The sequence below is a fragment of the Pseudopipra pipra genome, chromosome 2 (genome assembly GCF_036250125.1).
Source record: "Pseudopipra pipra isolate bDixPip1 chromosome 2, bDixPip1.hap1, whole genome shotgun sequence".
Classification (NCBI taxonomy): Eukaryota; Metazoa; Chordata; class Aves; order Passeriformes; family Pipridae; genus Pseudopipra; species Pseudopipra pipra.
This window is the reverse complement of record NC_087550.1, coordinates 109,370,816-109,398,283: the sequence shown is the minus strand read 5'-3', so window position 1 is coordinate 109,398,283 and position 27,468 is coordinate 109,370,816. Positions and strand designations below refer to the sequence as shown.

General features: G+C 38.2%; 1 protein-coding gene across 14 annotated transcripts in view; it reads left to right on the top strand.

Moving 5' to 3' along the window:
* Positions 1–27,468, top strand: part of DMD (dystrophin) — a 1,059,271-nt gene that overhangs the window by 66,151 nt on the left and 965,652 nt on the right. Inside the window, exon 1 of one of the 14 annotated variants that reach the window (XM_064646816.1) lies at positions 448–760. The exons of the other annotated variants lie outside the window; for them this stretch is intronic. Coding sequence (XP_064502886.1) covers positions 718–760 — 43 coding nt within the window. The 5' untranslated portion in view covers positions 448–717. Of the gene's footprint in view, positions 1–447; positions 761–27,468 lie in introns of those variants that run through there. 14 annotated transcript variants of the gene reach the window in all.

The following is a 27,468-nucleotide window of genomic DNA, read 5'->3' as shown; positions in this document are numbered from 1 at the left end:
ACTCAGTTTGGTGACAGCACTATTTTTGGGTTTGTTTATTTTTTCCTCTGCTTGGGAGCAATGCTGAAATCCCAGAAGTCAGGGACGGTTACTGCTCCTCTCCCAGAAAGGGAGGATCCTCTCTGGGGATGGGCTGGGGGTCATTTGCTGGGAAGGGAGCAAATCTCCTCCATAGAGATCTCAGGAGAACTGCACAAAGGAAGCAGTAGAATTTTCCTTTTCCTTGCCCCCGCTTTGTAGCCTAAATGTTCCTTGGGAAGCCGCAACACATAATTTAAATCCATTGCACATGCCACCCTGGAAGCACAGCCTTATATGTCGAGTGCATGGGCTGTCCTATTATGGGAAATCAACTTTGTTTTGAGGGAAGCACAGAGCATTGCTTCTGCGCAGGTCCTGGAATTTGAAACATTTAGGGGCCTCCAAAGAGCACTGGCATTAGTTACCATGCCGGCCGGGTGGAAGTGAGGATCCCTGCCTCTCCCTGCTCGGGACGCCGCAGACCCTGCCGGCAGCCAGCCCAGAGCGGCATCCCACCCGGGGGATTCCTGCCCTCTCCTCTGCAGAGCTGCTGGGGCTTGTGCGGGGACACATCTGGCATTATGCAGGGACAAGCCTAATTCAGCAAAAGCCACTGGAGCAGCAAAGTTGGGATACACTTTGCCAAGAAATATTTTGCTGTTGTTTTCTTTTTCCTCTGTTTTGTGGAGAAATTTCATGTCTGCTCACATGCTTTGGTATGAGGAAGTGGAAGATGATTGTAAGTATGAACAGACTGACATAATTTATCACAATATTCACTTTGACAGAGCAGTGTAGTGCTACACAGCCCACTAACAGCATGCATTTTAAATGTTTACTTTCCAAGTCTAAAGGAGGATAACACCAGAGGGGGAAAATAAAGAGATTTTATTTTGTCTCTGTTAGGGGGCTAATATCCTGTACATTATATATATATATATATAAAAGAAGTCCTCCTGAAACAGCACCCAGATCGCCTTTGAATAAAAATAAAACATTTCTTTCTGAAGTTCAATGGTTATTAAAGCATAGGGTTAAAAAAGAAAGAATTGAGAAGACACACCAGTACACTTGAAAAAAAATAGTGTCATTATTCTAATAATTTGGCAACACATCAGAGGAGTAATCAGTTTCTTTGAACTGTAATGGCATACGCAGTTTCATTGCCTAATATTAACTTACAGAGTAAGAGAGTTCTTCTCTGGCTGCTGAGCTGTCTGGTATCAACCAAATGAGGGGCTGTCAGTTTTGTTCGAAGGGAGCAGCAGCTGAGCTCTCCCATGCACTTCCCAGAAAAAAACCAGGCACCTTTTCCAGACTTGCACTTGTTTGTTGATATAGAACTACTCTTTCTGGGCAATAAGAAGAAAAACAGAGGATGACAAGATTAGGAGACTGAAGAGAGCCAAGAATGAAAGAATGACAGAGAGCTCAAAAATCCATCTACCATGCTCACAGATGATCTTTCTTCCTTCCCCACACAGGCTCTCAGAACAGACTGTGCTGGTGAAAAAAGAAGTGTCAGTGTTGTCTGTACATAATCTATGATGGTCCCTGACCCCTGGTTTATAATCTATTTTACCTCTTCGACTTTCAGCTTAGTCTTGTGTCTTTATAATAATAGAATGTCTGTTTTTCTCTATCTTCTGATCATAAGAGGCAGAGAAATCTATACACACTCTCATTTACCCCCATAACATATAATGGACTGCATGGTCCCTAACATGCAGTGAAGACAGTCTAAAAATAATGTTAGATTTTATGTTTGACAGGAAAGAAGCTTAAACCAGAAAATTTCAAGGTGCAGGTGTGGCCTTTTGCCATACGCTTTCCCCTTATGCAAGATGAACTCAAACTGTGTTTTCTTGTGCCATAAATAAGACTTGGATAAGCTAAAAATTTTCTAGACAGTTTTGTCCTCCTAAGAGAGCTCCTGCAGTGATAGCACCCTTTACTTATTGGACACATTCTGGCAGTTCAAGTAAGGTAGAATAATTAGATCACCATTATCACATATTAAATAATTATGAGACAGTTTACTAGACTTCTGAAAATATTGGGAATGCAGTTGGGAAGAAGAAATGTTGTGGGTTTCTCCTGAGGGATTTTACTCCTGGTTAGCAAGAGGAAGATCATATACTCTAGAGCAACCCACACAGTGCCCAACCATTTTCACAAGTCCTCTTTGGAGAGAAATAAGGAGAATTTGTTTTCTTAATTTTTCTATATACTCCATTTCCAAGCTAATCACAGTGTCAGCCCAGATTTCTAGTCTTCAGCCTTGAGGAAGAGACAGTGCTGCAAGGAAAGCTGGGCAGGTGCTTACTAAGTAAGGAGGAAAGATATCTGCTGCTTAGTATAAAAGTTGTAATTGCACTCTGAAGATGTAGCAGGTGAAAGAAAGAAAAAAAATAGTTCTGTTGGAGCTTCTATAAAATATGAATGGAAAACCAGAGTTGCATCTAGCAGATGAATAGCATTCATGACAAGAGCCTTTAAATCACTTATATGTTATGTTAACTTGCTATCACTTGTATAGTTACATGTTATGTAACTATGTTTATATCTAAAATGAAATGGTGATGTCCTAGCACTTCTTTGGAATTATTTAGTTGAATTGATTTCCTCACCTGTATCCTCACTCTTTTAAAGAGATTGACATTTTTCTTTATATAATTTTGTATAACATTGTCAAGGATTTTTATAGTTGTATTTCAATAAAAAAGGAAAATCTATATCTGCACTTTGTGACAAAGTGTGCCCAAAATAATGCTCTCAAATTTATCCACAGCCTTCATTCGGTATGTGTCACTTCTCCTACTTGTTGTCTGTGCTTCCTTTCCTTCTTTCTCTATTATTGGATGAAAACTTTTTTGCTCTTGGAGGTGACAGTGGTCACTTACACCTTTGCATTATTCTTTAAATACATCCTTTCTCTTCAAGTCCCCTCTTCAACCCTCAATCCACCTCTGCATTCACCTATTCCCTTTTCTGTTCTGTTCTCTTCCATGCCACAGTAGTAAAGACAGGTTCTCCATTCCCTGCTTTGTCTCACTTTTGCTGAGAATGACCTTTGTGAAAACATAAAGGTATTTATTCATTGCCAAAGGCTTTACTTTCTTTCCTGAGCTATTCAGTGTTTACTTCTTCCTAAGTTAGACTGGAAACTCCTTGGGGCAGAGGCTGTCTCTTCCTAGATTTCTGCAGAGTCTTTGACAATGACACCTAAACAATAAAGTGGCAGGGAAATGAGATATCATAAATTTCATTTTGTTTTAATTATGATGAGATTACTGCAAACTTCATCTCAGAAACCAGTCTCCCTAGGGGATTCAGTATCATATGCTCTATTTCTTCCTTCTAGTAGATATAATCCTCTTTCTGCGTCCTTATTTTGACATGGAACCAAATTCAGCTTTCAGTCACACACAGGCATCCTCTTTCTCTGCTTGGATTTGCACAAAGTAGCGACTAAAAATAGAATTAATCATCCAGCATGGAAAAGAAACTAATCCTGCCTGAAAGTTGGTGGCCACAAGGGGTCTCTTACAGGATGCCATGGGTGTACTGTAGCAGAGGTCCATCCAGGTTCATGTTTTAGCTGGGATCAGAAGTGCATTTCTGAGGCAAATTCTCAGATGTCAGATTCCTTGCTTACGACTGTGCATCAGTCCATGTGCCAGAGGATGTGCCCTGCATCCCTTTGGGAGGAAGCTGAACTCAAAGATACACTTTGGGTTCGGCTGTTGGTCACAAACTCTCAGTAGGTGTGTGGGGCACTGGAGTCACACTGAAGCTCCTCCAAAATGAGCTCAGTGACGCACACCCAGCCCTTGGGGGGGAGCACTGGGTTGGCAGCCTGCTCCTGTCGGGCTGTATGATTTGCTGATGCTCAAGACAACTCAGTGAGATAGGGAAAAGATGGCAACAAATTTCTTTGGATCTTGGATGGGAGGACAGAACTGCTTGGAAAGTTACTTCCTAGCTAGTGCAGGGTGGGTGCTTCATCCTGTCTGCTCCATCCCCCCTCATCCCCAGGCTGCCCATGGCTCTTTTCAACATGATTATTGATCAAGGGATGATATTCAAGGAACAGGGCATGTTACAGACATAATTGGTGATCCTGTGAAAATTAACCTTCTTGATTTTTCATTTTTTTATTTTTTTTTTTTAAGGAAACAAGTCAATTATGTTACTAATAGAATATAGTTACTGATCAGATCATGTTATTTCTTACTGAAAAGGTACAATATTTGTAGAAAAAGGTTAACCCTTGACTAATACTGTGAAATTATTCAAACCACAGAACTGTCCAGAGGGTTAAGTGTTTTCAAATGATCTCCAGAGGAAACAGGATTAGATTCATATATTTTTGTCATGGATTACTGTTAAACAAAATCACATTGAAAGGTATTGTGAACCAAGCAGCCTTGACTTGAAAAAGCTGACTTGTTGATTTTCACAGTACATTTTCAATTAAATGTTACCCCAAAGCTTAATTATCATTTAGGAGGATAACCATTGTACTGTGTTATAGCTAACTGCTGGAAAAAGGCTCCTCGATAAATTTAGTGGAACTTTATAGCATCACATTGCTGTCGAGGAGGATGCACTTGTGATAATACTGTATCACTGTCAGGGGAAGCAGAACAGAATTGGGAATTTTAAATTATTGTGCCTTATCAAAGACTGAGCTTTGTGGAAAGCAGAAATAATGGTTAGTGGAGTGTGGCTTTGCAGAATGTCTTGCCAACTGAGCCACGCAAGGGAACAAGCTCCTTCATCTTCCCAGAAAAGCACACGTGGAGCAAAGGAGTTGCTCTTTGCTGCAGAGACCACAGAAACTTCCCTTCTAGCTTACTTGCCACATGTGTAACAAGTCAGAACATTCTTAATAGTGTGTTTTGAGGCAGAGATAGACTGCATTTTAAGAAAGTCATAATCTTTCTTGGTCCTTCTTGCAAGACATATTTTAATTTTAGGGTATTATTTAGAGCATGAGACTGATATTTGGCAGGTTTTCTGGTCCTTTCTGTCTCTCATTCTATATTTTTAAAATAATGGGTATCTATATAATTTTTTCAGTTATATGCAGACTTTTATTCTGAAAGGCAAAATATAGTTTTTAAGTATCACAAATATATGTAGGAGAAAGAAATGGTATTGTGTGAACAAAAGCCTATGTTCTTGGAATTTTGCATATGTTCATACAAGATAACAGTTGTCACATTTATATTGAATTTCTTTCTTGAAACACTTTTAAAAGGTAATAATCTTCAGCAGGAACAAAGTAGCATAGTTTAATAGTAAAAAAAGATACAGTTGTAAAAATTTCCTCATAGAAAACATTATAGAAGTATGTTAGACTCAAGGGTGTTTTTTTTTTTTTTCTTCCCCTACAGTATTTTTCTATGAAGTAACATAATGTTTTGAGGATTGCTTTGGAAAAAAAAAAAAAAGGCTAAATAATCTTCAGTGTGTAGAGATGACCTAAAAGTGAATCCAGAATATCACATTTTGCTTACCTTGCCTTTGCTAATAGATTCTGAAAGGTCCTGGGGGACCTAGTGGTATTATGAGCACCCCAGAATAAGAGAGAGAGTTTTAGTCAGGCTAATTAAACCTTTTGTGCCTATTTCTTTTAACCACTTAATTCCTCTGGCTGTCAATAAAGTCTGAGAAAACTGTACGTTTCTTGTCCTCCAGAAGTGTCCCAGTAAAAAAAGAAACACCAGTATCTGATATTTTTTATATACACTTAGAAAGAAGAGGGGCAAAAATTTAGTAATATGCACTGGACTAGGCACATGGCATTGCTCTGCCGGATGCACAATAACCTGTATTTCTTATAAAGTGTAGAAGTTGTTGTCACTTGCGAAAATCAGCTCCACTGGCTGCAGGAGCATGGCCATGAGCACGGATGTCCGTGGGGGAGCCTCCCTGTGTTACCCCCCTGGTGCTTACCATGTTCTAAAATTGGCGCCCGCCCGCGTGGCTGAGTGTCTGCACACATGCACACTGGTTTTTACAGGAAATTATCCATGGGTTTTAATGTTGTGTAGCACAGGGAATTGAAGGAATTTAAGGGGTGATTGGAATTTGACATCTCTGCCTTTTTTTTTCTGAAAGATACTTTGATTAAAGTGTTGGAAGGCCCAGATAATGGAGGCGTTGCTGCTATTTCAGATACACAGGGTATGAGATTTGAAGGCAAGCCAAATCACAGTGAAACAGAATAATGATGTCCTTGGTTTATTTTTCACTTGGTACTTTCAGGTTTTGATTGGATTCCGAATGAGGCAACAGTTTTCTCTCTCAGAAAGCAGTGCTAGTCCTTGGAGGCTCGTAGCCTGTTGTCAAAGAAGAAGTGCTTTCTTGTGAAGGTCATGTACTGCAGTGGCAGGAGAGGGGGAGAAAAACCAAGGGGCGGGAGGGGGGAGACGAAAGAAAAGAATGAAAGAAAAAAAGATTTCTTTATTGGTCTTAGCCAGGTACAAGCTTCTCATAAGAAACATTTCTGCAGTGAGACCTCTTACTACTTTGACACAGCCTGTGCTTTGCTGATGGTGTGTATAACAAAAAGGTCCTCCTCTCTCCTAAGCCTCTCCGTGCTCATCACACACAAACACTTCGATGATTCCCTTCACCTTGTTCTCTCAATGTTTGGGTTTTTTTCCCCAGTATTTAAAGTTTTTACTTGGAAAAGACTGTTCATGAATTATTTCTCTCCGAACAAACCTCAAATCTTCTTAGCTGTTGCTGAGCTTGTGCCAGATTAATGCAGGCACTGTATTTTCTAAAAAGTTAATAACATTATATAGGTAGCATTATTGGAGGTGCTAAAGAGCACGTTATGAATTTCCTGGATGGGGGGTTCTGTAGATATATGGGTAGGATCCCTTGACACATTCTGATGTAAATGGCTGATGCTGAGGATAGGAATAACTCAAAACATTTGTGCTCATTTCTTCAATACGGGGAAAAATGCTGTTAGACATAAAGCCATCCTGTCACATTTCTGTGCTTAGAAGGTATGAGTCCCCAACCCTTCCTGGCTGTCTTACTTATCCCAAAGCTGATGAACTCATAAGAAAGGAAAACATGAGAAAGTCTCTTTGGGTCTGAGGGAAGCAAGAAGGACAAAGGTGCTCCTTGCTGCTGAGAGATCCAGGTGGGACTACCTCATGATCCTGCCCAACTAAAAAGGGGAACTACTCATAAAAATGAAAAAGAGAAAACTGAGAAGTTACCAACTTGTGATGATCTGATGGTGAGCTTGCAGATGTGGTGTGTACAGGCTTATTAATTCAAAAAACCTCAGTTTAGTGGCTTTTTGTGCTGCTTTTAGTGAAGATTGTTAGAACCTCCAAATTATTTTCCACTAGATTTCAGGAATACAACAGTGTTTCTTTTATTCATTTGACTTTATTTACTGTGGACCTTTTCCTATCATGTGATTTAGTACATATTTTATATTTACTCCCTGCCCCACCCTTCCGAGCCCAGCAAACGATGCTGAAAATAGAGATCAGTATATTTTTACACCAAATTCTAAGGTCACATTTATAAATGCTTGATTGACTGATGGTTACTCACTCCCCAAAAATGCAGAAGATCCAGATTAAAGTGTTTGCTCTGCTTATACTCTGTTTACAGAGGAGAAAGTTTCAGTTGCACTGGATGTTGAGTGCAAACCAAAGGTGAAGCCAAGTAACTTTTCACAAAAAGGAATTCTTGTTTTCTCGCCAGCATGAGAACAGTTCCTTTTATAGTAGTCTCTAAAGGACAAGCATGTTGTAAGCTTGATTCTGACCTTTCTGTTTTTCCTAATAATTAAATATATCAGCTCTGAAAGCTCTAAGAAGAGCATGGAGGAAAACTTAAAACTGTGAAATAAACGGTGGATTCCAGGAGCAGTTATCCAACACTAGAATGTATAACATTTATTGTAAACAAAAAGCTTTATAGATATAAGAAATTATCATAAATCTAGGGGGTTTTTTTCCATAACTGTTTAAAGTTCCATGATACCCTGTATCCATGCATACAGAATGGCTCGGTGATAGTGGTGTAGCTTTGAAAGATGTTGCTTGAATCAAGATGCTTTTTAGAAAGCAGATAAGTAGACCTGTACTTAGTTATATCAAATTCCTCTATTAAAAGTTATCCTCAGTGAAATGGTGTTTCTGTCTTGATTACCTGATTGATGTAAAGTTTTAGAGAACATAAGTTGGGGCACATTTTTGCCTTGGGAAAGGAATCTGTTGGATTATGATGTCCATCTCTATTTCCTGTTCAAAACAAGGCATGTCTTTACAGAATCAATTCAGAATTACTGCTGGTTTTAGCACAGGCGTTAACTTAATAATGTTTTTCAACTGTTACAGCTGGAAACCAAAATTGGAAACGTTTTATATTTTGAAAGAAACTGAATGACAGTGAACATTCACCCTTTGATCTTTAATCTTGTAAGGACAAACCTACTTTTCTTAGGGAATAGCAGCTGAATTGTGAAGCCCAGACTCTTTCTACCAATACTGTTGTCAGCTCTCTTGTTTTCTGTTTAGTCCTTTTGCCATTTTACCATTTCTCAGAGTCATGCACATCCATTGCTGTACTGCTTATATTACTTTAAATAAGCCCTTTCCTTCCCCAAGAAGGCTTGCTGATTTTTGCATGTTATCTTAAGCTGATTTAACAGTTGTTTCCCAATTCTTCCCAGCTGCTGCTACTGCTGAATTGATTCATTTTACTCTTGAGATATTGCAGGCAAAAGTTTACTTGACCAATAATCCTCCCCTTCACTGAAGGAAGGATGTGATTTGAACAAGAACTTGTTCAAAATGTGGACAGAGTTTTTTCCCTAAATCTGCCTACCCTAGACACCAAATGTATTTGCTTCTTATCTGGTAAATTTTTATCTTGAAAGTGAAAAATGTCTTAGCCCTAAACAGTAACAAAGGAATTCATTTTTCCTGGTGTAATAAGTCAGTCTATGGAGGCTTTTTTTGATGGGGCTATGAGTTCCTAAGAGGTGTTCTGTGTGTCTTGGAGTGCTTCCAAAAACTGTTGCTCAGCCTATAAACAGATGAAATTTCACAGACTCACAGACCAGCTGAGTCTGGAAGATGCCTCTGGAGATCATCGACTCTAACTCTCTGCTCAGAGCAGGGTCAGTAAGAGCAGGTTGCTCAGGGTAATGTCAACTTGGGTTTTAAATATCTCCAAGGATGGAGACTCCACAGCGTGTTCTGGCAACTGATCATCCTCACAGTAATCTATTTTTCTTCTTAAGTCTCTACGGAATTTCCTCTACTTCAATTTGTGCCCATTGTCTCTCATCCCGCCAGTGCGCACCAAAGAGTTCGACTCTGTGTTCCCTACTCCCTCCCATCAAATATTTATAGCTATTGATAAAATCTCCCTGAGTCTTCTCAGTTCCAGGCTGAGCAGACCCAGCTTGCTCAACCTCTGCTCACCTGGAAGGTGGTCCAATCACTCAATCCTGTCTTTGTGGCCTCTTGATGGACTCACTCCAGTATGTCCGTGTCTCTCTCATACTGGGGCACTGGACTCAGTATTCCAGCTTTGTCTGACGAAGGTTCAGCAGAGAGGAAGGACCATCCTGCTGGCAACAGCCTGCCTAATGCATCCCAGGATAACAGCCTTCTCTGCTGCAAGGGCACATTGATGGCTCATGCCCAGCTTGGTGTCCACCAGATCCATTTTTGGAAAACTGTTTTCTAGCTATTAGGTCCCCAGGTTATACTGGTTCATGTGGTGGTTCTTCCCTCTGCGCAGGGCTTTGTACTTCCCCTTCCTGAACTTCACAAGACTCCTGTCAGATCTCCAGTTGGACTTTGTAGAGCTCCAGCCTTTGAGCCCAGCAGTTCAGTTCGTTTTCAATAAACCCCACTAGCCACTTAGTCCATGCAGGGTTTTTTTTAATGGGAATGTTGTGGGAGACAGTGTTGAAAGCCTTTGTAAAGTCAGGATAAACAGCATCAACTGCTCTCCCCCCTCCATCGCTGAGCCATTCACCTCTTCATGAAAGGCTGTCAGGCACCATTTTCCTTTGTAAACCCCTGCCATCTACTCCCAGTCACCGTCTTGCCTTTCATACATTAGGAAATAGTTTCAAGGGTGATTTGCAGTTTTCTAAGAGGATTTGCTGCATCACTTTCCTAGGTTATCCAGTTACTCCTTGCTCCTCTTGAAAATGAGCATCATTTGCTTTCTTCTCATTCCTCCAGAATCTCCCACAATCACAAAGACCTTTCTCGAGTAATCAATAGTCATCTTGCAGTGACTTCGACCAGCTCTCTCAGTGCTTTTGTTTGCCAGCAGCCTTTCTGACTAGTGCAGAAGGTGACTGTAAAGAGAGATTTGGGGTCTCTCATGTCTCTGTTGATGCCAGTTTTTGGCAGGTCTCGCACACAAATACCAAAACTGTCCATATTATAAACCACCCGCAAATCAATTTAGAGCTCGTATTTCAGGACATATTTGTTTGAACTCTAGCTTATCTGAACATCCTTTTACTGTAAAGCCCATCTAATTAAATTAATATAGAGTGTTGAATGTCCATTATTTGTTTAAAGTCTCTTTGTTTAAAGGTTCAAAACCCATTAAACATAAAAGACTAAACCTGCAGTAGTATCAGCACATTTTTTGAAAGTTGTTTAAAAATTAGAAGTTAGCAAAGTGTCTAAGGTGATAGTGTAAATTATTTGATCCTTATTCTGTGAAAACATGGTTGTTATTTTGAAGACTTGTTGCAAATTTATTCTGATTACAAAAATTAATAAAATTTAATTAGTTTTAAGCATGTTGAGATTTTAGTTTGGATGTCTTAATTTAAAATCAAAGAAATAAAAGTAAGCCTTTTAAAAAGTAAGCCCTTCCAAATGAATACTGTTATTGAGTATACAGTCAGTGTCTCTCTCTCATGGAAGAACTGTACTTAATTTCGCCACTTTTATAATTTAGATGTAGATAAATTCTGTATGTTCCATCTTTCTTTTGTCTGTCTTATGTTTTGGTAATTTTTTTAATCATCTTTGGTTATTATAGTAATTTTAGTATGCTTTGTGATTATTTCCAGTAACCACAGTCAGTGTTTGTAATAAGAAATGTTAATTATTTTTCCAGATCGTATTTGTTTATGCCACCTAAGTTATAAGCCCTATTTTTAATTGTATTTTCACTTGTTAAAATGCAGCAAAGAAAGAATTAATTGCTTTTTAAACTGCTAAATAGCATATCCTGTGATTATGTGAATTTGTAGCTCAATTAAATGCTAAAGTTTAGCACAGGATGTTTGAAGTGAGATATTTGAAATATTGACTTAGAAGTCATTTGGTTCCATTCTAATGGAAAGGGCTCCCAGTTGGGAACCTATTGGAAACCTGAGGAGTCTTTTTGGAAACTTATAAGATGTACTTTTTGTAACAGCTTTTCATTAAGACAGAGAGGATTTTTGAGCCAGAAAGAAAATGCAGGCAGTGTGTGTCACAGCTTCTAGGATTCCTTATGTTAATCTCACGTCTTTGATAGTAATATCCTATTTCAGTTTTACAGCATACAAATTTGCATCGTCTATATTTTTTTTATTATAATGCTTTCTGTTGTAATTTACATCCACTGCAGCCTATTTCTTGGTCTACAGCTGTACCCGTAGCTGTGGCCAGTCATGGGATGTTACTTTTAGAAATCCACTATTTCTTTCTCACACAGAAACGGCACAAGCCTGTGCAATTGCCCGAGTCCTTTTCTTAATAAATACTAGGAATTATTTTTTTATCTATGGTGATTCAATTCTTTATTTTCTACACAGTAAAAATCCCTGGACTTTTTTTTTATTTTTAAGGTTGTTGGGGTTTTTTGTTGTTTTGTTGTTGTCGTTGTTGGTTGGTTGGCTGGTTTTTGTTGATTTTTTTTGTGAAGATCTGTTCCTGGGGAGTTGTTGTACCCGAGTTTGGAATATGCTAAAAGTTTTCAATGTACTCCTTATACCATATAATTTACAGCATGCAGAAATATAAATAAATGTGTCAACAGTTTGCTTTGTAGATATGTAACACAATCAATGGGCCTACAAGCATTAATTGGACATTAATTTCCTATAGGTTGTGCAAAATTCTGGGGCCAAGATGGGATTATGAATTTGTAATCACTGTAAACAAAGGCCTGGTTATTTTTTAGTCAATGAATTTGAATACAGAAATTAAGCTGGAAGCAGAGAGCAAGAACATATTATTTTTTCTATGGAGAGAAGTTGCTATGGTGTGGCCAGGGCTGAACTCATAGCTGGAAATGATCAAAGATGTTGCTAGAAAGAGAAGAGTCCTTAGAGGTGTGTTTAAGAAGCTTCAAGCACCTCATGTGATGGTAGTGACAGTTATTAGCTACTACAGCTGTTGTCAAAAGATCTAGTTATTCTGAAGCATATCACACATGATCTGAGTGGAATGAATGTATAAATCGTTATAATTATTATTGATACAGTATAACAGCTGAAAGTACTATTTGTGGGAAATCATATGCACACTTCAATTAAGCTATAATATAAATGCAATTTAAAATGTAACTGCAGATTAAGTGTAACACTCAAGCCTGACTTCATGCAGAGAAACCTTCTTATGGAGCCCTAAATGTTAACAATATCATCATTTTTAACAGACAAAAATGTCAGTGCTGTAAGCCAGTCAGAATTGCACCAGTAAATCAGTGAATCTCTTGTTTCTGTAACTAATGCAGTTAGTATCCCAGGTCTCATTATGCACAGAGCCTTTCTGCCACAAGATTTCTTTATGGAAGCCGACAGGACAGGAGCTGGTTGGCAATGCAGTTCAAACACTGGAAAGGCAACTACATGCACTTAGACCTCCAGTTTGTATGATCATTTATTCATGCATTCAGATCTTCTCATGTTTACAATAAAAGAAACATATCTATGTACTTGCAGAACTATTACAAGAATTTATTCTGATGATACAAATTTCGTGGTTACTAGTGCCTACCTGAAGAGGAGGGGATGTTGGAGACAGCAGGAACTGATGTAAAACCAGAAATGGGAAGGCTGCACTGGGATGTGGGGCAAAGGGAGGGAAGAAGTCAGCCAGAACACAGCTGGAGAGGATTCAAGGAAAGATCTGGGACACATGGCAGCCATAGAGCTCTGCCATCATAATGCATGCCTGCAAAGAGCTTGTCTGAGAATGTAAGGTGAAGAAAACTCTAAAGAAATCTGAGTAGTAGTAGCAGATACAGGAATTCATTATAACCTTCTTAACTTCTAATCTGCATCTTTGTGTCACTGTGCCTTCTCACATTGGTTGGCAAGTAGGTTTGCTAGACCTTGCTGCTGGAGTTACAGCTTTCATGAAGGGAGTGTGATAGCAAGGATGAGCAAACGCAGGTTTCTCACTCAGAGCCCTTTCCAGTACTCCTCTCCTTCCCTTCATGACAGGTCTGGTGTATGTCACTTCAGTATGTCTCTCTATAATATAAATCATCTTGTTCTGTGTGTACAATAAATCACATGCTTGGTTGATGCGACATGGCATAAATTACAGGTTATGCATAAATTGTGATGGGTCCAATCAATTACAGACTAAGTTAATTTAGACCTCACATTGGGACATCTGTATTACACATCTTTAACTTTAGCCTCATTTATGGGTAGGCAGGACTTGTTATGGGCTTGTTTGTTCTCACTAAAGCTCAGACACCAACACCAGTGTTCTTCCAGGTGCTGCCTTCAGGTCTCTGTGCCAGAGGTGGCTGTGTGGGATAGGACATGTCCACCTTGTGCACCAGAAGCTGAAAGCTGCTGCTCAGATTAGAGCTGAGACCACAGCCTGACAGGCCCACATACTTTTGAAACAGAAATGTATTCACTGGAGGCTTGAGGGAGGGAGGAGGAATGCTGCATTTTTGTGGGGCCGGACTGCTGGAGGTCCTCCAGGACTTCTCCTGTTATCCATTGTTTTGGCAGCACCGATCATGTCAAACTGCTCCATCAACGGAATGGCACTGGCCCTCTTTGGTTAATTTATTTGTCATGGTTGTCTCTTTGCCCTCATCCTCCCACTTCACCAGAAAAAATAGATTCAGTTTTTATGTAGTTAGAGTAAATATGTTTTGGAGCCTGTTACGGCTTGGAACAAAAAGGTGGGCAAGTTGGACTGGGCCTGATTGCCTTAGCCCACATGTGAGGGGACCAGTGGTAAATGTCCTACTCAATCTTTTTCTTCATTCTCTTTCTTTATTGTAAGGAACTTGAAGCTTTTGAAGTAGTAACATGGTTTGCTGTGGCTGCTGATATTGAATCCCTCTTTTCCATTTTTCAGACAGCCTCCTCATTACTGCTAAGAACCATCCTCACAATTACAATGCCAGTCTTGATCCCAAATCACCAGCAAGATACACTAATCCCTTCACCCTGTCTGAAAGGATTTTATTCCCTTACTGCTTTAGAAAACTAACACCATAACTGGAGAAAAAAAATTCCTTTCTGGACCCTTAGTCATAAGGCAACAAGCAGGACTTACTGTGGATTTTATTTCCATGGTATAGATATATTGCCTCTTGATCTATGAAAATGGCTGTTGTCACCTATAATACTTTACCATTTATCTCCAAAGAACATAAGTCTCATTGTGTGGTGTAAATTCTTTGAGCCAAGAAAAATAACCTAAGTGCTCCCTGTGACAGGGTGGGAAAGTCTGATGGCTCCTCAGTATTAGGTTTGCAGACTTTCCAGTGTCTTCAACTGTGAGGCAATTCTGGTTTACAGCAAATCTCTTCTCCCAGAGTGATCCCTTAAATGACTGTATATATTTAATCCCCTTTTGATCCTTGACAAAAACTCCTATCTCTTTTCCTTAGGGATCTTCAATTTCTTTTGCTGTGTTTTCAGTCTTTCTTTTTTTTCTATTTACTTGGATATTTAGGAAACAGTTAATAGAGAAAAATAGAAATTTCTCCTGGGTACCTAATGCACATTCTCAACCAGGAGAAAAAAGTCTTTCAGTGATATTTGGAAAAAAAATGCTTGTATTTTCCAGTGTTTTGAAAACGTTGTGTGGTGTATATTACTAAAGAAAGTGGGAAATTCAGTACTGCTTTCATATTTAATGTATAACACCTTTAGTGTTAAAATACTATGAAATATTTATAAACTTACAAGCCTTTTCCCTCAGCCATTTTCCGTTAAACTTCACTGAGTGCAGCTTCTCTGATTTATTCATGTGCCTAAGTTGAGAGCAACAATGCTGTGTTCAAAGATTTCTTTTGATAACTTTGACTTAAATCATACTGTGAAGGGTGTCTGTGGCGATTCTCTCTCCTTCTCGTCTTGGAGCTTGCAGAGTGGTGATCTCTCTGTCTGTTCTAAATTGTTATTATTTGCCTCCCATTAGGTTCTTGCAACTCTGCACTAAAGTTCCTTCAAATTCTTGGGAGCCCTCAAGTCTGCTGGGGCCAAGTTATGGGAATTCGCTAGTTTACCCTTGATTAATAATTTTAACATGGAGCACCTCTGCTGGAGCACAAGGCTTACAGGCCTTTCCAGCCCACTTCAGGATTTCCCGTGTCTTGAAGAACTATTCATATTCAGGGCTTTAGAGATGGCTTCTGGAGCCATCATTAACCAACAAAGAAAATCTTTTTTTGCTTTCTCCTTGTTCTGTGCAATTTGACAGTAAGATATCTGTGGTATATCATTCCTTTTGCCCTCTTTCTCTCACTAATTCATCTATGTTTCTATTACATACTTTAATAATAGAGAGCATTCTGGATCTAAGATAGAAGCCCTTCCACCTTCTTTGTAGCTATTCTACAAATGGCTCAAAAGGTATTTGCACAATTAACAATCTTCCTGATTTAGAACACTGAACTTGCAGGAGATTTGCACAGAGGTTGTGTGTAGCTCAATCAGCATCTGATTCAATTATGGACTTGCTAATTGCAGGTTCTCCCTTTTCCTGGTAATGCAGACAGGCTCCATTCAAAATCTGGGGACTGGTTTCAAGAACTGTGTCACAAATGTATTATCCTCATTATTGCATAGCAGGCTACATAACTCAGTTTCTGTGGCTAAAACTTGGTTGTTTCCCTGACCAATTTCTGAGATTCTTTTAGGTATCTTTAGAGAACTTAGGTAATTCCATAGAAGTTTAGGAATATAATATACTGTGAACATGCATATAGTTTGTTTAAGAGAGAAGTTACGTGAATATAGGATGCTCTCATCCTTTTACTTACAGCTAGATCCATAGCTAATTAGAAATTGAGAAAGGCCTAAAATCCTGTTGCTACAAAAATGTAGGGAACTCTACTTAGTGCAAAACTGTATTCTGCCTAGTGATGAAAATTAAAACTACTGTACTGTTTAGCCATGAAAAGGCTAAGAAGGGATCTAATTGCTCTCTTCAGCTACCTGATAGGTAGTTATGGAGAAAATTGTCAGACTCTTTGCATGGCTGTAGAGGGAAAGGGTGAAACAGTTTTCTAGAATGAAGATTTTGACAAGATACTAGGAATATGTTTTGTTTGTGTTTTTTTTTTTTTACCATGGGTGTCACGAGTTAAGCACCAGAGGAGCTCTAGAATCTCCTCCTATGGAGGGGTTCAAAACTCAATTGGACAGAACCTTGAGCTTTTTGATCTAGCTCTGTAGTGGGACCTGCTTTGAGCACAGTGTTGGATTAGATGGCCTCCCTCACAACCCATATTATTCGGTAATTCTGTGTTTGCTTTACAAAGAATATTCTAATCATATTCAATTTAGAATAGAGATATAGCTGCACGGATTTGCTAAAAAAATACCAGCCCACTGAAAACTGTAACTTACCAGTTGAATCAAAAATCTATTATTTGAAAGTATTATTTACTTTACTATTCTGTTTCCAACAACGTGTGAGGTTTTTTCCCTCGACCCCTCCCTTGGTACTAATATGCCCATTCTATTTTTTGTTTATTTTAGTGAGTCACCATCCTAGCTGGGTATTCTCTCAGCATAAAGGTTTCAGACTGTAGTCTCCTGTAATCATTAGAACTGCTTCTTGATGATACATGGAAATAACCATAATTTCTGAACACAACAGTGCAATCAAGAATGAGCCTTGACATGTTTAGATCTATGTTATTTAAAGGTACATAAGGCAGTAGGCTCTTTATTTTTGTTGTTGCACAGTAATTGTGCTCCAAGCTCTGCATAGCTGTTTGTCTCTATCTGTGGGCATTGCACAGGCCTTCTCAAAATAGTTTCCACTGCACAGAAGTAAAACAGATTTGACCTGGATTAACTGGAGCACAGACTTCTAATGAGCCAGATGGATCAACATTCCTGTTCAGCAGAAATGATAGTTACAGTGTTTGCCATAATAACCCAGCAGTTGCCTTGGTTTTCTCCTCAAAAAATAAACTATTTTAAACTTGGTCTCGAGTGGTTAAGCAGTGACTGCTGTGAGGCATTTCCTTCGTAAAAACCTTGTCTTACGTCATTATGAATTTCCCAGGGAGGATCTAAAGCTGATATGATGAATGAGGTTTGTCCTTGTGACTCTGACTGGGGACAATATCTGCCAGCTAGCCCTGATCTGGGTAGAGCAGATAAAGGAGAATATCATCATAACACTGATTTAAGTAGAAAGCATTTTGTTTCATTCACATCCCTTGCACAGGAAGCGGGCAAAGGTCAGAGAAACTGCTCTTGGGTGTGTCAGGCAATAATTTGTAGAATTCAACATTGAAGATCCCAACAGTTCACTGTTCAAGTGTAGAAAAGCTTTCTTTGTGGGTATATCTGATTTCCAGGCTCCTCTGTCTGGGCAGAAAGGGAGTGTACCAGTCTCTGGCCAGCCCGCACAGTGAAACAGTATCTGGATGATGTGCCTTAGACAAAATGTCCACGTGTTGAGCACAGCCTAAATAGATGACATTCTCAGTGCAGCTCCTTTAACGCCACCCCTCCCACCATCTCATTCAACTCCAGAGAGCTTTCCCATGGACTGACAGTGATTTCACAAAACACATAAGGATTGGGACCTAGCTACCACATACTTGCCAGTCACCCTAACCCAGCTCTGCTGAGAGCTTGCACTTGTGCCAGCTTCTGCCTTGCAAGAGGAATAGGAAAGTACTTATGAAATAGGCTTGTGTTCATTTTGAATAGGTACAGATACATACAAAAGCAAGGAAATATGCTGGAAAAACTGGAAAGACTGTGTGTGTTGGGGAGGGAGAATTATATGCCAAAGGGATTGAGTTCTCCTACTTAAATACTAAAAGGAAACAAACCCTCTGTTCAGTATAGAATTTCCTGTAAATTCACTGACGAACTGTGAACGATACATCGATTCATAAAGACCATGTAACTTAATAGCTGCTCTTCCAAATTTTCATTTGACCTTTCAGCTATAAAAGGCAATTCCTTAGAGTTTTCAAAGCTACAGTTCATTGCTCTTTGGTTTAGTGTTACAGAGCAAGTATAGTAAGTAACAGACCTTATTACAGTAACTTTTTTCTCTTTGCAAAACCATTATACACCTCTTTGACCTTTAAAACAAAAAGTGCAAATACGGTTCAGCAAATGTTTCCAGCATTAATTTCTGTTTTTCAGAATTACAAACATGTGGGTCTTAATCCATATGGTCTGTATAAAGCCTGTTTTATTCCTTTTTGCTTTACTCTTTCTTTGATAGTTTTTCTCAGTTCCCTTTCATCCAACATCCTCCATTGTTCTTAGTGCTTTTTTCAGTTTTTCCTCTATTTGTGACCAAAGAGACCAGAAGATATTTTTTTTTTGGTACAGTATGGGATTATTTATCCCCAAAAAAACCAAACCAAAACAAAACCCCCCACCAAAATACCTGTAAATCACAAGATGACACCCGTGTAAAATTGATAACATATTTTCAGTTTTCTACTGCCCTGGGCAACCTGTTATCCATTCATCTCACTTACAGGCTTCAGACTTAAAACTTGAAAGTTTTTTTGTTGTCTTTTTCCACTGTTTAAGCCTGTTTGTTTAGAAAGGAACTTATTACTATGCAGCACATGTATATGAAATACAAAACATTACCAAATTAATGATGGCAGCAGGAAGAATCACAGAATTTTTTCATTGTTAGGGAAATGAAATATTTTACTCTTAAAGGTTGTGACCTCAGTAAAAGCACTACTTAGCTGTTTTCCTTTTTTTAGCTTTAGGAAAAAAAAAATCCTTTTTGAAGATCCTCAAATGATTATCCTAAAACCATAGGAACCACAAACACTGCGTATTAGAATACTCTCACCCACATATTTTTTTTCTGGTTGTGGGTGAACTTACTTGTGAGAATATATAAATCATTTTTAAAGGTGGAAGAGGGGCATACATTGCTGTCATTTTCTATTATTTGTGAAGTTTCCTTTTTTTCTGTAGCTAAGAAGAGTATAAATTTTGTAAGGAAGTGAGATGACACATGAAATCAACATGTCATGGGTTGTTTTTTAGTGTTTTGTTCAACTAATTTCTTGAATATTTTTGGACAAGAACAGTTAGAATTGCAGTCACACCAGTAGTGCTTTATCACTTAACTCTTGCTCTGACACAAAGACTTTTGAACTCCATAAAATATCCTGTGCTGATGTGCGTGAATAAAACTCATTTGACTTCATCTGAGGATCTGGCCCAGGCTTTGATCTCTTTTTAGAACTTGTCCAACTTTTCCCTTTATGGCCAACAACGTAGTACCAGATTTCTACTAGCTGAATACATGCACTATATATATATATATAAAGTAGCTAATGGCCTTTAAATAGTTACCAGTGGGCAATTTTTAACTTGTTATAATAGTTTGAAACTATTTGGATGCCCTGTCCTCTCTGCAGTATGCAGCACATTAACATTCCAGAGCCCACAAGGACATTTACTATGAATTGTGACAGTGTTTTCCTCTGTGGCAGCTTTCAAGACTTTCATGTAGTAACTGAGTCCTTGTCTGAATGACTCCACAGCACGGTGGCAGTCAGGAGTGCTGGCAAAGCATTGTTGTGGGCAACATACCACCAGAAAGCATATTTCAGATAATGCCCCCCTCCAAAAAGAAAAAAAAAAAACCAAACAACAAAACAAAAGCAAGCACTCTGGCATCTACAGAGTCCCCATTGTCAGCTGGTGAAATACATTATAAATGGCAATAGCTGCCTTAAATTTCAACACGTACATGATCTACATATAAATACAAAATAAAGGTTACAGACTAACATTTGGAGGGATGGGGGGAAAGGCCTATTTCCTGGCATAATAGTGTTGAAAACAGCATCACACAGAGTGGAAATTTTGTTCTACAAATAAAAAGTGGTCAAACTATCACAGGAATGGTGGGTTTGTTAAGTGGGAGTCTGAAAGAACACGGTATAGCAAATTAGTGTGATGTTACATAGGCTCTGTATGTACACACTTGCTGAGCCTGTGGAATGGCAGAGCAGTGAGTATGTTGCTTCTTTGCAGTTTTAAGGATGTCTTCATTTTCTGCACACATTGCCTGTATTAAAGCATAAATGGAGCCAGGTTACAGAATGCAGTACAAAAGGAGATTTTGAATAAGGAAGAAAGAAAGAAATAGCTATTCCCCTCAAAATGTCCAGTAACTAACCAAAACCTTCCAGAGAGACAAAGATGTTCTAAGAATTGCTTGAATTTATGGAGGAAAAATATCAGTAGGAAGTCAGAAATGTGGAGTTTAATATTAAAACAAACAAAAACCCAAACAAACAACCAACTAACTGCTAGTTTATTATTTTGTTAGTATGCTTTTAAGAAGATTCACCAAAGAGCAGAAGGGTTCATTTTGTAAAAGATTAATTTTGTTTCACTTGTTGAATTGTACATTTTCAATATGGATTTCAAATACTCCCCAGCTCTGTGGAGTTGGCCTTCATCAGCCAAGTGACGGAGGATGATAGACAAATTTTGCTAGAAGTGACGGTGTAAGAGTAACAGCAGAAATTGTAATAGAAATAAATAGTTCATGTATCAGCTTCTCTAACAGAAGTAAGAGTTAAAGGTTTTAGTATTGATGTTTCTGGTTGAACAAAATCTTTGGGTACTTAGGAGCCTGTATGACATTGCCTGGATTGATCAGGGAGATGACCTTTTTGATGGGAGATTTTGCAGGTATCAGGGCCAAATTACTCCTCTTTCATTATGTGTAATATTTCTTTTTGTCTGGTTTTCGTACCGCAGAAATGTTTTTGACAGGAACTGTGAAGCTCAGTAAATGTGACAGAATTGAGAAGATTTCAATATGTCCCTTTAGACTTGTGGTCAGACACTTGGTGATGACTGAAGACCATGAAATCTCCTTTCCCTTGTCAGGGGCAATTGTTGCCTGGGAGAGGGTGCTGGCTCTGTGACAAAGTGCCATCGTGGACCTCATGTACTGTGCACCACTGCAGCCACTGTATTTTTTTGTTGATATTTGTGATGGTTTATAGAAAACATGAATTGGCTGTAAACTATAGCAGGGCTTTTAAAAAATAATCTCTAAATCAGAAAATGGTTTACTGTGTTTTCTCCTGTATGGTGACTGTGCAGTTTGCAGGTGAAGCCAGTCTTAGTACTGCTTCTTAGTACTTACACAGGTCTTGTTCAGTGCAACTTCTGTGAGCTCCTCTGCTGAGAATGGTGCATGTCACTCTTCTGACCCCAGGAGACACAGATCAGCAATAGCCTAGTAGCTGAAACTCCAGCAGTAACAGGACTGTGGACAGGAGAGTGTCCTACTCACACACATGATCTGAACAAATGCAGAAGTATTTGAGAGTTAGTTTGAGCTTCAACATGTGGTTACAATGGTACTTCTCCAGAGAGGTCAAGTTTAAATTGAAGCTGATGGCCAAGTCTGATAAATTGTACCAAAGTGTTATTGCTGTTTTGTGATGTGTAAAAATAGACACAAGGATCAAAGAATCTGGTTCCCTGTAGATGAAAGATTAGTCCACTAACAGGGTAATTTAGTTCAAATAATCACAGTGTGGCCCCTTTGTATTGCTTTCATATTAGAGTGGCTTCTTCCTTAAAAGATTTCTGTGCAACACTGAAAGAGAACAAAGTGTAGTAATTCTTCTGTATCCCTTTCTTGTCAAAAAGGGTGAATAGAGAAGTGATCTTTTAAAAGTGCAGAATTGAATACCTGTATTTTGTATGATTTTTTTTGTTGTTGGTTGTTGTTAATTAAGCAGCCCTGTCCTGTAGAAGACACAGTAAAGCAAATGGCTATGGAGAGCATTGCAGCACAGCATGAAATTCCACCAAAATAATGCTTTGATATACACTTCTAGGAATATATTGATGTGGGTTTTTCAGTACTAAAGGTAAATTGTTCCTCTTCAGACAATTAGTTAATAGGCATGTTATGATGAGCTTGTGTGTTTGACCTTCTCAGAGGTTTATTAAGAGAGTAGAGAACCTCAGTTTTGTGGAAAGGTTTGTAATATATATATTTTAATGGAAAGTATGCAAAACTGCTATCAGGGGAAGCTTGGCTGTTGGTATTTAGATCAGGTCAATTTTTTTTTATTTTACATGTGAACACTCGTGTCCAAAGCCCACCTGGCTCCAAATCCTGGCTGTGATGCTGGCTGATCATGGAGTTGGGGAGGAATGGCTGACCAAGCTGAACTCGTAGACTTCTCTGAAGTTTACTTTTCCAGTCTTGAAAAATTTAAGGAATCCCTCCTTTGGGGTTTTGTTTATTTGCTTTTTTTTTCATGGAATAAACCTGCAAACATCATTGAACCCTCCTATCAAATTGCTTACAGTAGAGCTCAAGCTGTAAATGCAATTCTGCTTTGGTATTTTCTCATATGTCTGGTTTAATATACTCAAAAGTGATGAAAAATCTATAAGACCATGTAATAATTATATCATATATAAAATTGGCTTGAGCAATGACATTGCATCAGTGGCAACATGACATTGAAACCTAATAGTTTGGTCTATATTGCTATAATTTAAGCTTTAGTTTTTTAAAGTTGAGATCAATATCTTAATGATTAACTGATTTTTTGTAAAAAATCCTTAAGGTTTTTCACAAAGCAGTGATTAGTTTGTTAGTAATGCTGCCACATAAGTTTCAACACTCATGTATTAACAGAACTATTTTCCATAGTGTATAAAAAGTAAGCTATGCTATTTCCTCTGAAAATTCATTATGAACCCATTATTTAAACTTGACTAAGAAAAAATAATTTTAAAAATCAAGCTGATTGATGTGACCTTGAAAATCTGAAATACCCCCAAAGACAGCAACAGGTCATAGTAAAGTCTTGATCTTCGTTGCTCTCATCTTTTTTTTTCATACTCGCAAAATTAACTTTGACCAATTTTAATGTTTCTATGCAGCATTGCTGTATAGCTTGAAAACTGGGTGAAAGATGAAAAAAAAGCCTAATGAAAAATTAGATTGATAACAATTTTTAAAGTAGGATTATTGCTGCTTTCTGTGTTGGAATCAGTAAGGATTTACTCCACAGTAAAGCTTCAATTAAAAAATATATACTTGAAAATAGAATAATAGATGAGAAACTGCAATCTTGAGTTAAAGTAATGATTGATAGCAAACTAGAGTTAGGATTTCTGCAGCTTTCAGGATGACAGTAGTTGACTTTCCTTTGAATTAAGTCTGTTATGAAGGTGTTTTGTTGACACTGCTCTGGGGCTTGCTGATGTCTGACATGTACCTAATAGAACATTTCTCTGTGTCCAAGAAATAATCTGCACTAGGGCTAAAATCCTAAATAAGCAGAGCCCAAAGATGCACGGCATAATGTTTTCCTGGTGTGGATTCTGTCCCATACTGTTCTTCACAGTTACCATGTACAGCTGTGTGGAACATTCAGGTACAGGCCTTCAGATGTGATCAAAAAATTAAAGCACCATTAGCTTGACATAACAAGAGACATAGAAAAGTATGGATAGAAAAGAACAACAATGAGCTTTAGTTTGACAAGTACAAATGTGATGCATTTCCAGATGTGAAGGATGGCTGTTCTAAGCCTTACAGGTGCTCAGTGGACAGACAAAATCTATTACAACTGACAGATTTTTAAAAATCTAAACAAAAAAGTACTTACAAATAATAAACCTGAATACATCATCAAAATCTATGAGGGTTTTTTTCCTCAAAAGTTAACACACAGTAAAATTTCACTTTGTGAGTGTGAGGTCTGGTTCATGAATAATCAGTTAAGTTTGATTATAAAAATAACAGAATTGGATGAACAAATAAGTCTTTTCCATCTGTAATGTCTGTCAATCCTTTTTAGCTTTTGCTGATAAGGAGAGCTTGGCCAGATCCTGTTGCCTGTTACACGAGCGTAAATCCATGACTTGAGGGTAAATGAGAACAGAACCTGACTACTCTCCCCATCTCTTTCTCTTTCCCTCACACTCAGCTTCTCTGACTTGTTTTCATTTGTTTATTTTTACCTTTTTTTTTCCTTTCTAGTCATTCCCTTTGCCTTTCTTTTGCTTTGGTTTGCAAGATAATTTATAGATTGTCTGCCCTGTTACCAGCCTCCAAGTTACACAGACCTATTTCCATTTTGCTCTACTTCTCACTGAACCCTGAAAGTTAAACAAATACATAGAGAAGGAAGAATAATATCTTAATGTGTCAAAATCCTCTCTCCTGTCATGTTTTGAGCTCACCTCTGTGTACAGGTGCCTTCATTGTTCATAGTAATTTTTGACAGTTGCTCCTGATTGATAGTAATAGCATGGAAAATGTGCCAGGACTTTATCACGATAGTCAGTTGAAATCTGTCATGCTTGTCTTGTAACTTTGACCTGTGGCAAGTGAGAGGGACTAAGAAATAAATATTGATCTCCTTCCCTGAGCATCTTATGTTGTTGGGTTTTTTTCACTTTTTTTTACTTCTTTTTTTCACAACATTCCTCATTTGCTTTTTTTCGGTTTTTCTTTTCGTTAAGCTACTTGCTCTTCCATGTTTTCCTCTATGTGCACTGCTCGTGGAAAAATTTCCTGCTCTTACTGATCTCATTTACGCTTCATTTTCTTGTTCTTGGATTTCCTTAGGCTATGGATTTCCTTGCCTCCATAGCCACATCAGAGAAAGGCGTTTTGGAAAGTCACATACTGTCCCTTCGTGACCCCTGTGCAGAAAAGGAGTGAAAACTTCTGCTTTTTCCTTCTTCTGTTTCTGCAAGCCTGTTTGTTAATCGTTCCTGGCAGGTACATGGACATACTTTGGGGACCAGGATGGGGGCAGGTGCTCCTGCCCTAGAGCCCACTGGACACCTGGGGATCCCAGGTCTGTTCTGATGCTACCCGAGTGCCAAAGGAAAGCTGGCACCTCTGCCCTTGGGGAACTTAAGATCTCAACTCTAGTGCTCTTTGAAGTGAGTGAATAAAATTTCAGTATAACTCAGGAACTTCATTTAATAGTTTAACTATTCTTTTAGCTTTTTGTAAATAGAGTAAGGAATGAAAATAAGACCTTCAGTGCAAGTGTCTTGCACACTAATGAGATCTGCAAGGTGACAGGAGATGATACAGTAGTTCCTCAGTCCTTTGTAAAATACCCAAAGGTTCTGCCTAAGCAATATATTAAATTTATCTGTTAAATCAAAGTCTTTTTAAAAATTAAATGCAAAGGATATTTTTAGTAGCTTTTTATTATCACAGAGATATTTTTATAGTGCTCTGTGAGTGATTGTTTTTTTCATTTTCTTCAATGTCACTGAAACTTCATTTGATTCGCACCACTTTTGGTAAAATTTAGTTCTTTTTCAGGCTGTCATACTGTACACTGAGTTCTAGTTTAAATTTATTTCAAGCTAAATATTTTTCATTAGTACAGTTAGATAGATTTCACCTACCTTTGTCTACCTAAAAATTAATTGTCTGCATTTCCACTGTAGTCAGAGGAAAAAGAATGGCACGTCTGAAGGGTGATCCTTATCATCTATATCTTGAATACCAAGGGAGAGATAAATCCTCCTCTGAAGGCACCTTTCCTCCTTGCCTGAATATACAGGGGGCTTAAAGAACTATTTTAACCTACAGTGATAATCCTGTGCTGGCTAATTTAGCTCTAAATGCTCATGTATGGCATATTCTGTAAGGTGTGAAGAGAAGAGCAAGGGCTGTGATAGACAGGGGAGTGGCAGAAAAGACACTCAAAGGTCGAGGTTGTACCAAAACCCTGGATCATACTCAGTAACTTCATGTGTGCTGACATTTCCTGGTCTGTCAGTCCATTCCTGTTGCACACTTTGAAGTGATTACTAAGAACAATATGTTCCTAGATGGTGAAAATCACAGGTGATTGTTTTTTTGCCTTTTTCAGAGCTTTTTTCATGTTTTTTTTTCTTGTTTGGCTTCCATAATGTGTGTGGGGAAAAAAATCTTTTTGTCATTAATGGAGAGAGTGTAGGTATTTTTTTTGTGAGAGGCAGTTAGTCTCCATTACACATAATTGACCAATTACTGTGTCAACACACAAAGTAAAAACATGACCCAGGCTGATATTTCCTGTTGGTATTACACCCATTTATTACATGTGCTAAATGAATTACTTATTTTCCATCAAGGCAGGAGACTAGAGAGGATGAAATATTTTCCTTCAGTTCAGCAAGTATGATGTATATATTTATTTATAGAGGTGAAATACAGCCACTTAAGTATATTTATCATGTGGTTTTAGCAAAATTTAAATTTTAATGTTTGAGGGATGGATTTCTTAGCCTCAGATGACTATGTTTTTGCCACATTATCCAGGAGTATAAGTAGGAAGAGAGTTTCACGTGAAGCATTTCATTTTTTCATATTCCCATGAAAAATCTAAGGGAAATGTCATCTTGACACATTTTGCAGGTTGAAATTCCACCCTACATGAGAACCCCAGTGTTTGAGATGACAGTTTTATCTTAATGGACAGTTTTAAACTGAGATCACTTTAGGGTATTGCTTTTCTGAAGTTAGAACATTTTTTCATCTTTCATTTTAAAATATCAGTAGATTAATAGAAACATAAATTCAGTCGTAAGCAAGGCTTTGGTTTTTTGATAGAAATTGCAAATATGAGTTCTCACATCCTATTGTTTGAGGCAGTGTCTCAATAACTGCACTTGTATGAACATTTCCACTACTTTGGTTGGATGATTATATCAGAATAAAACATAAGCAAGTAAATATAAATAGAAGCTTGAGCTCATAAATTGCAAGATACCTTATTTCACAGACAGAATATAACGTATAAAGAGAAAATAAAATGATTTTGCATGACAATAGATTATAGAGAAATTTTATTTATAAATGAGAGTAAATTCTACAGGTATCATCCCAGATCCACCATTTTAGATGACAATTAAAGTCCGGTTGTCTGTTATTTTTCTATGGATCCAAGGATGTAAGTTCAAGTTTTGCT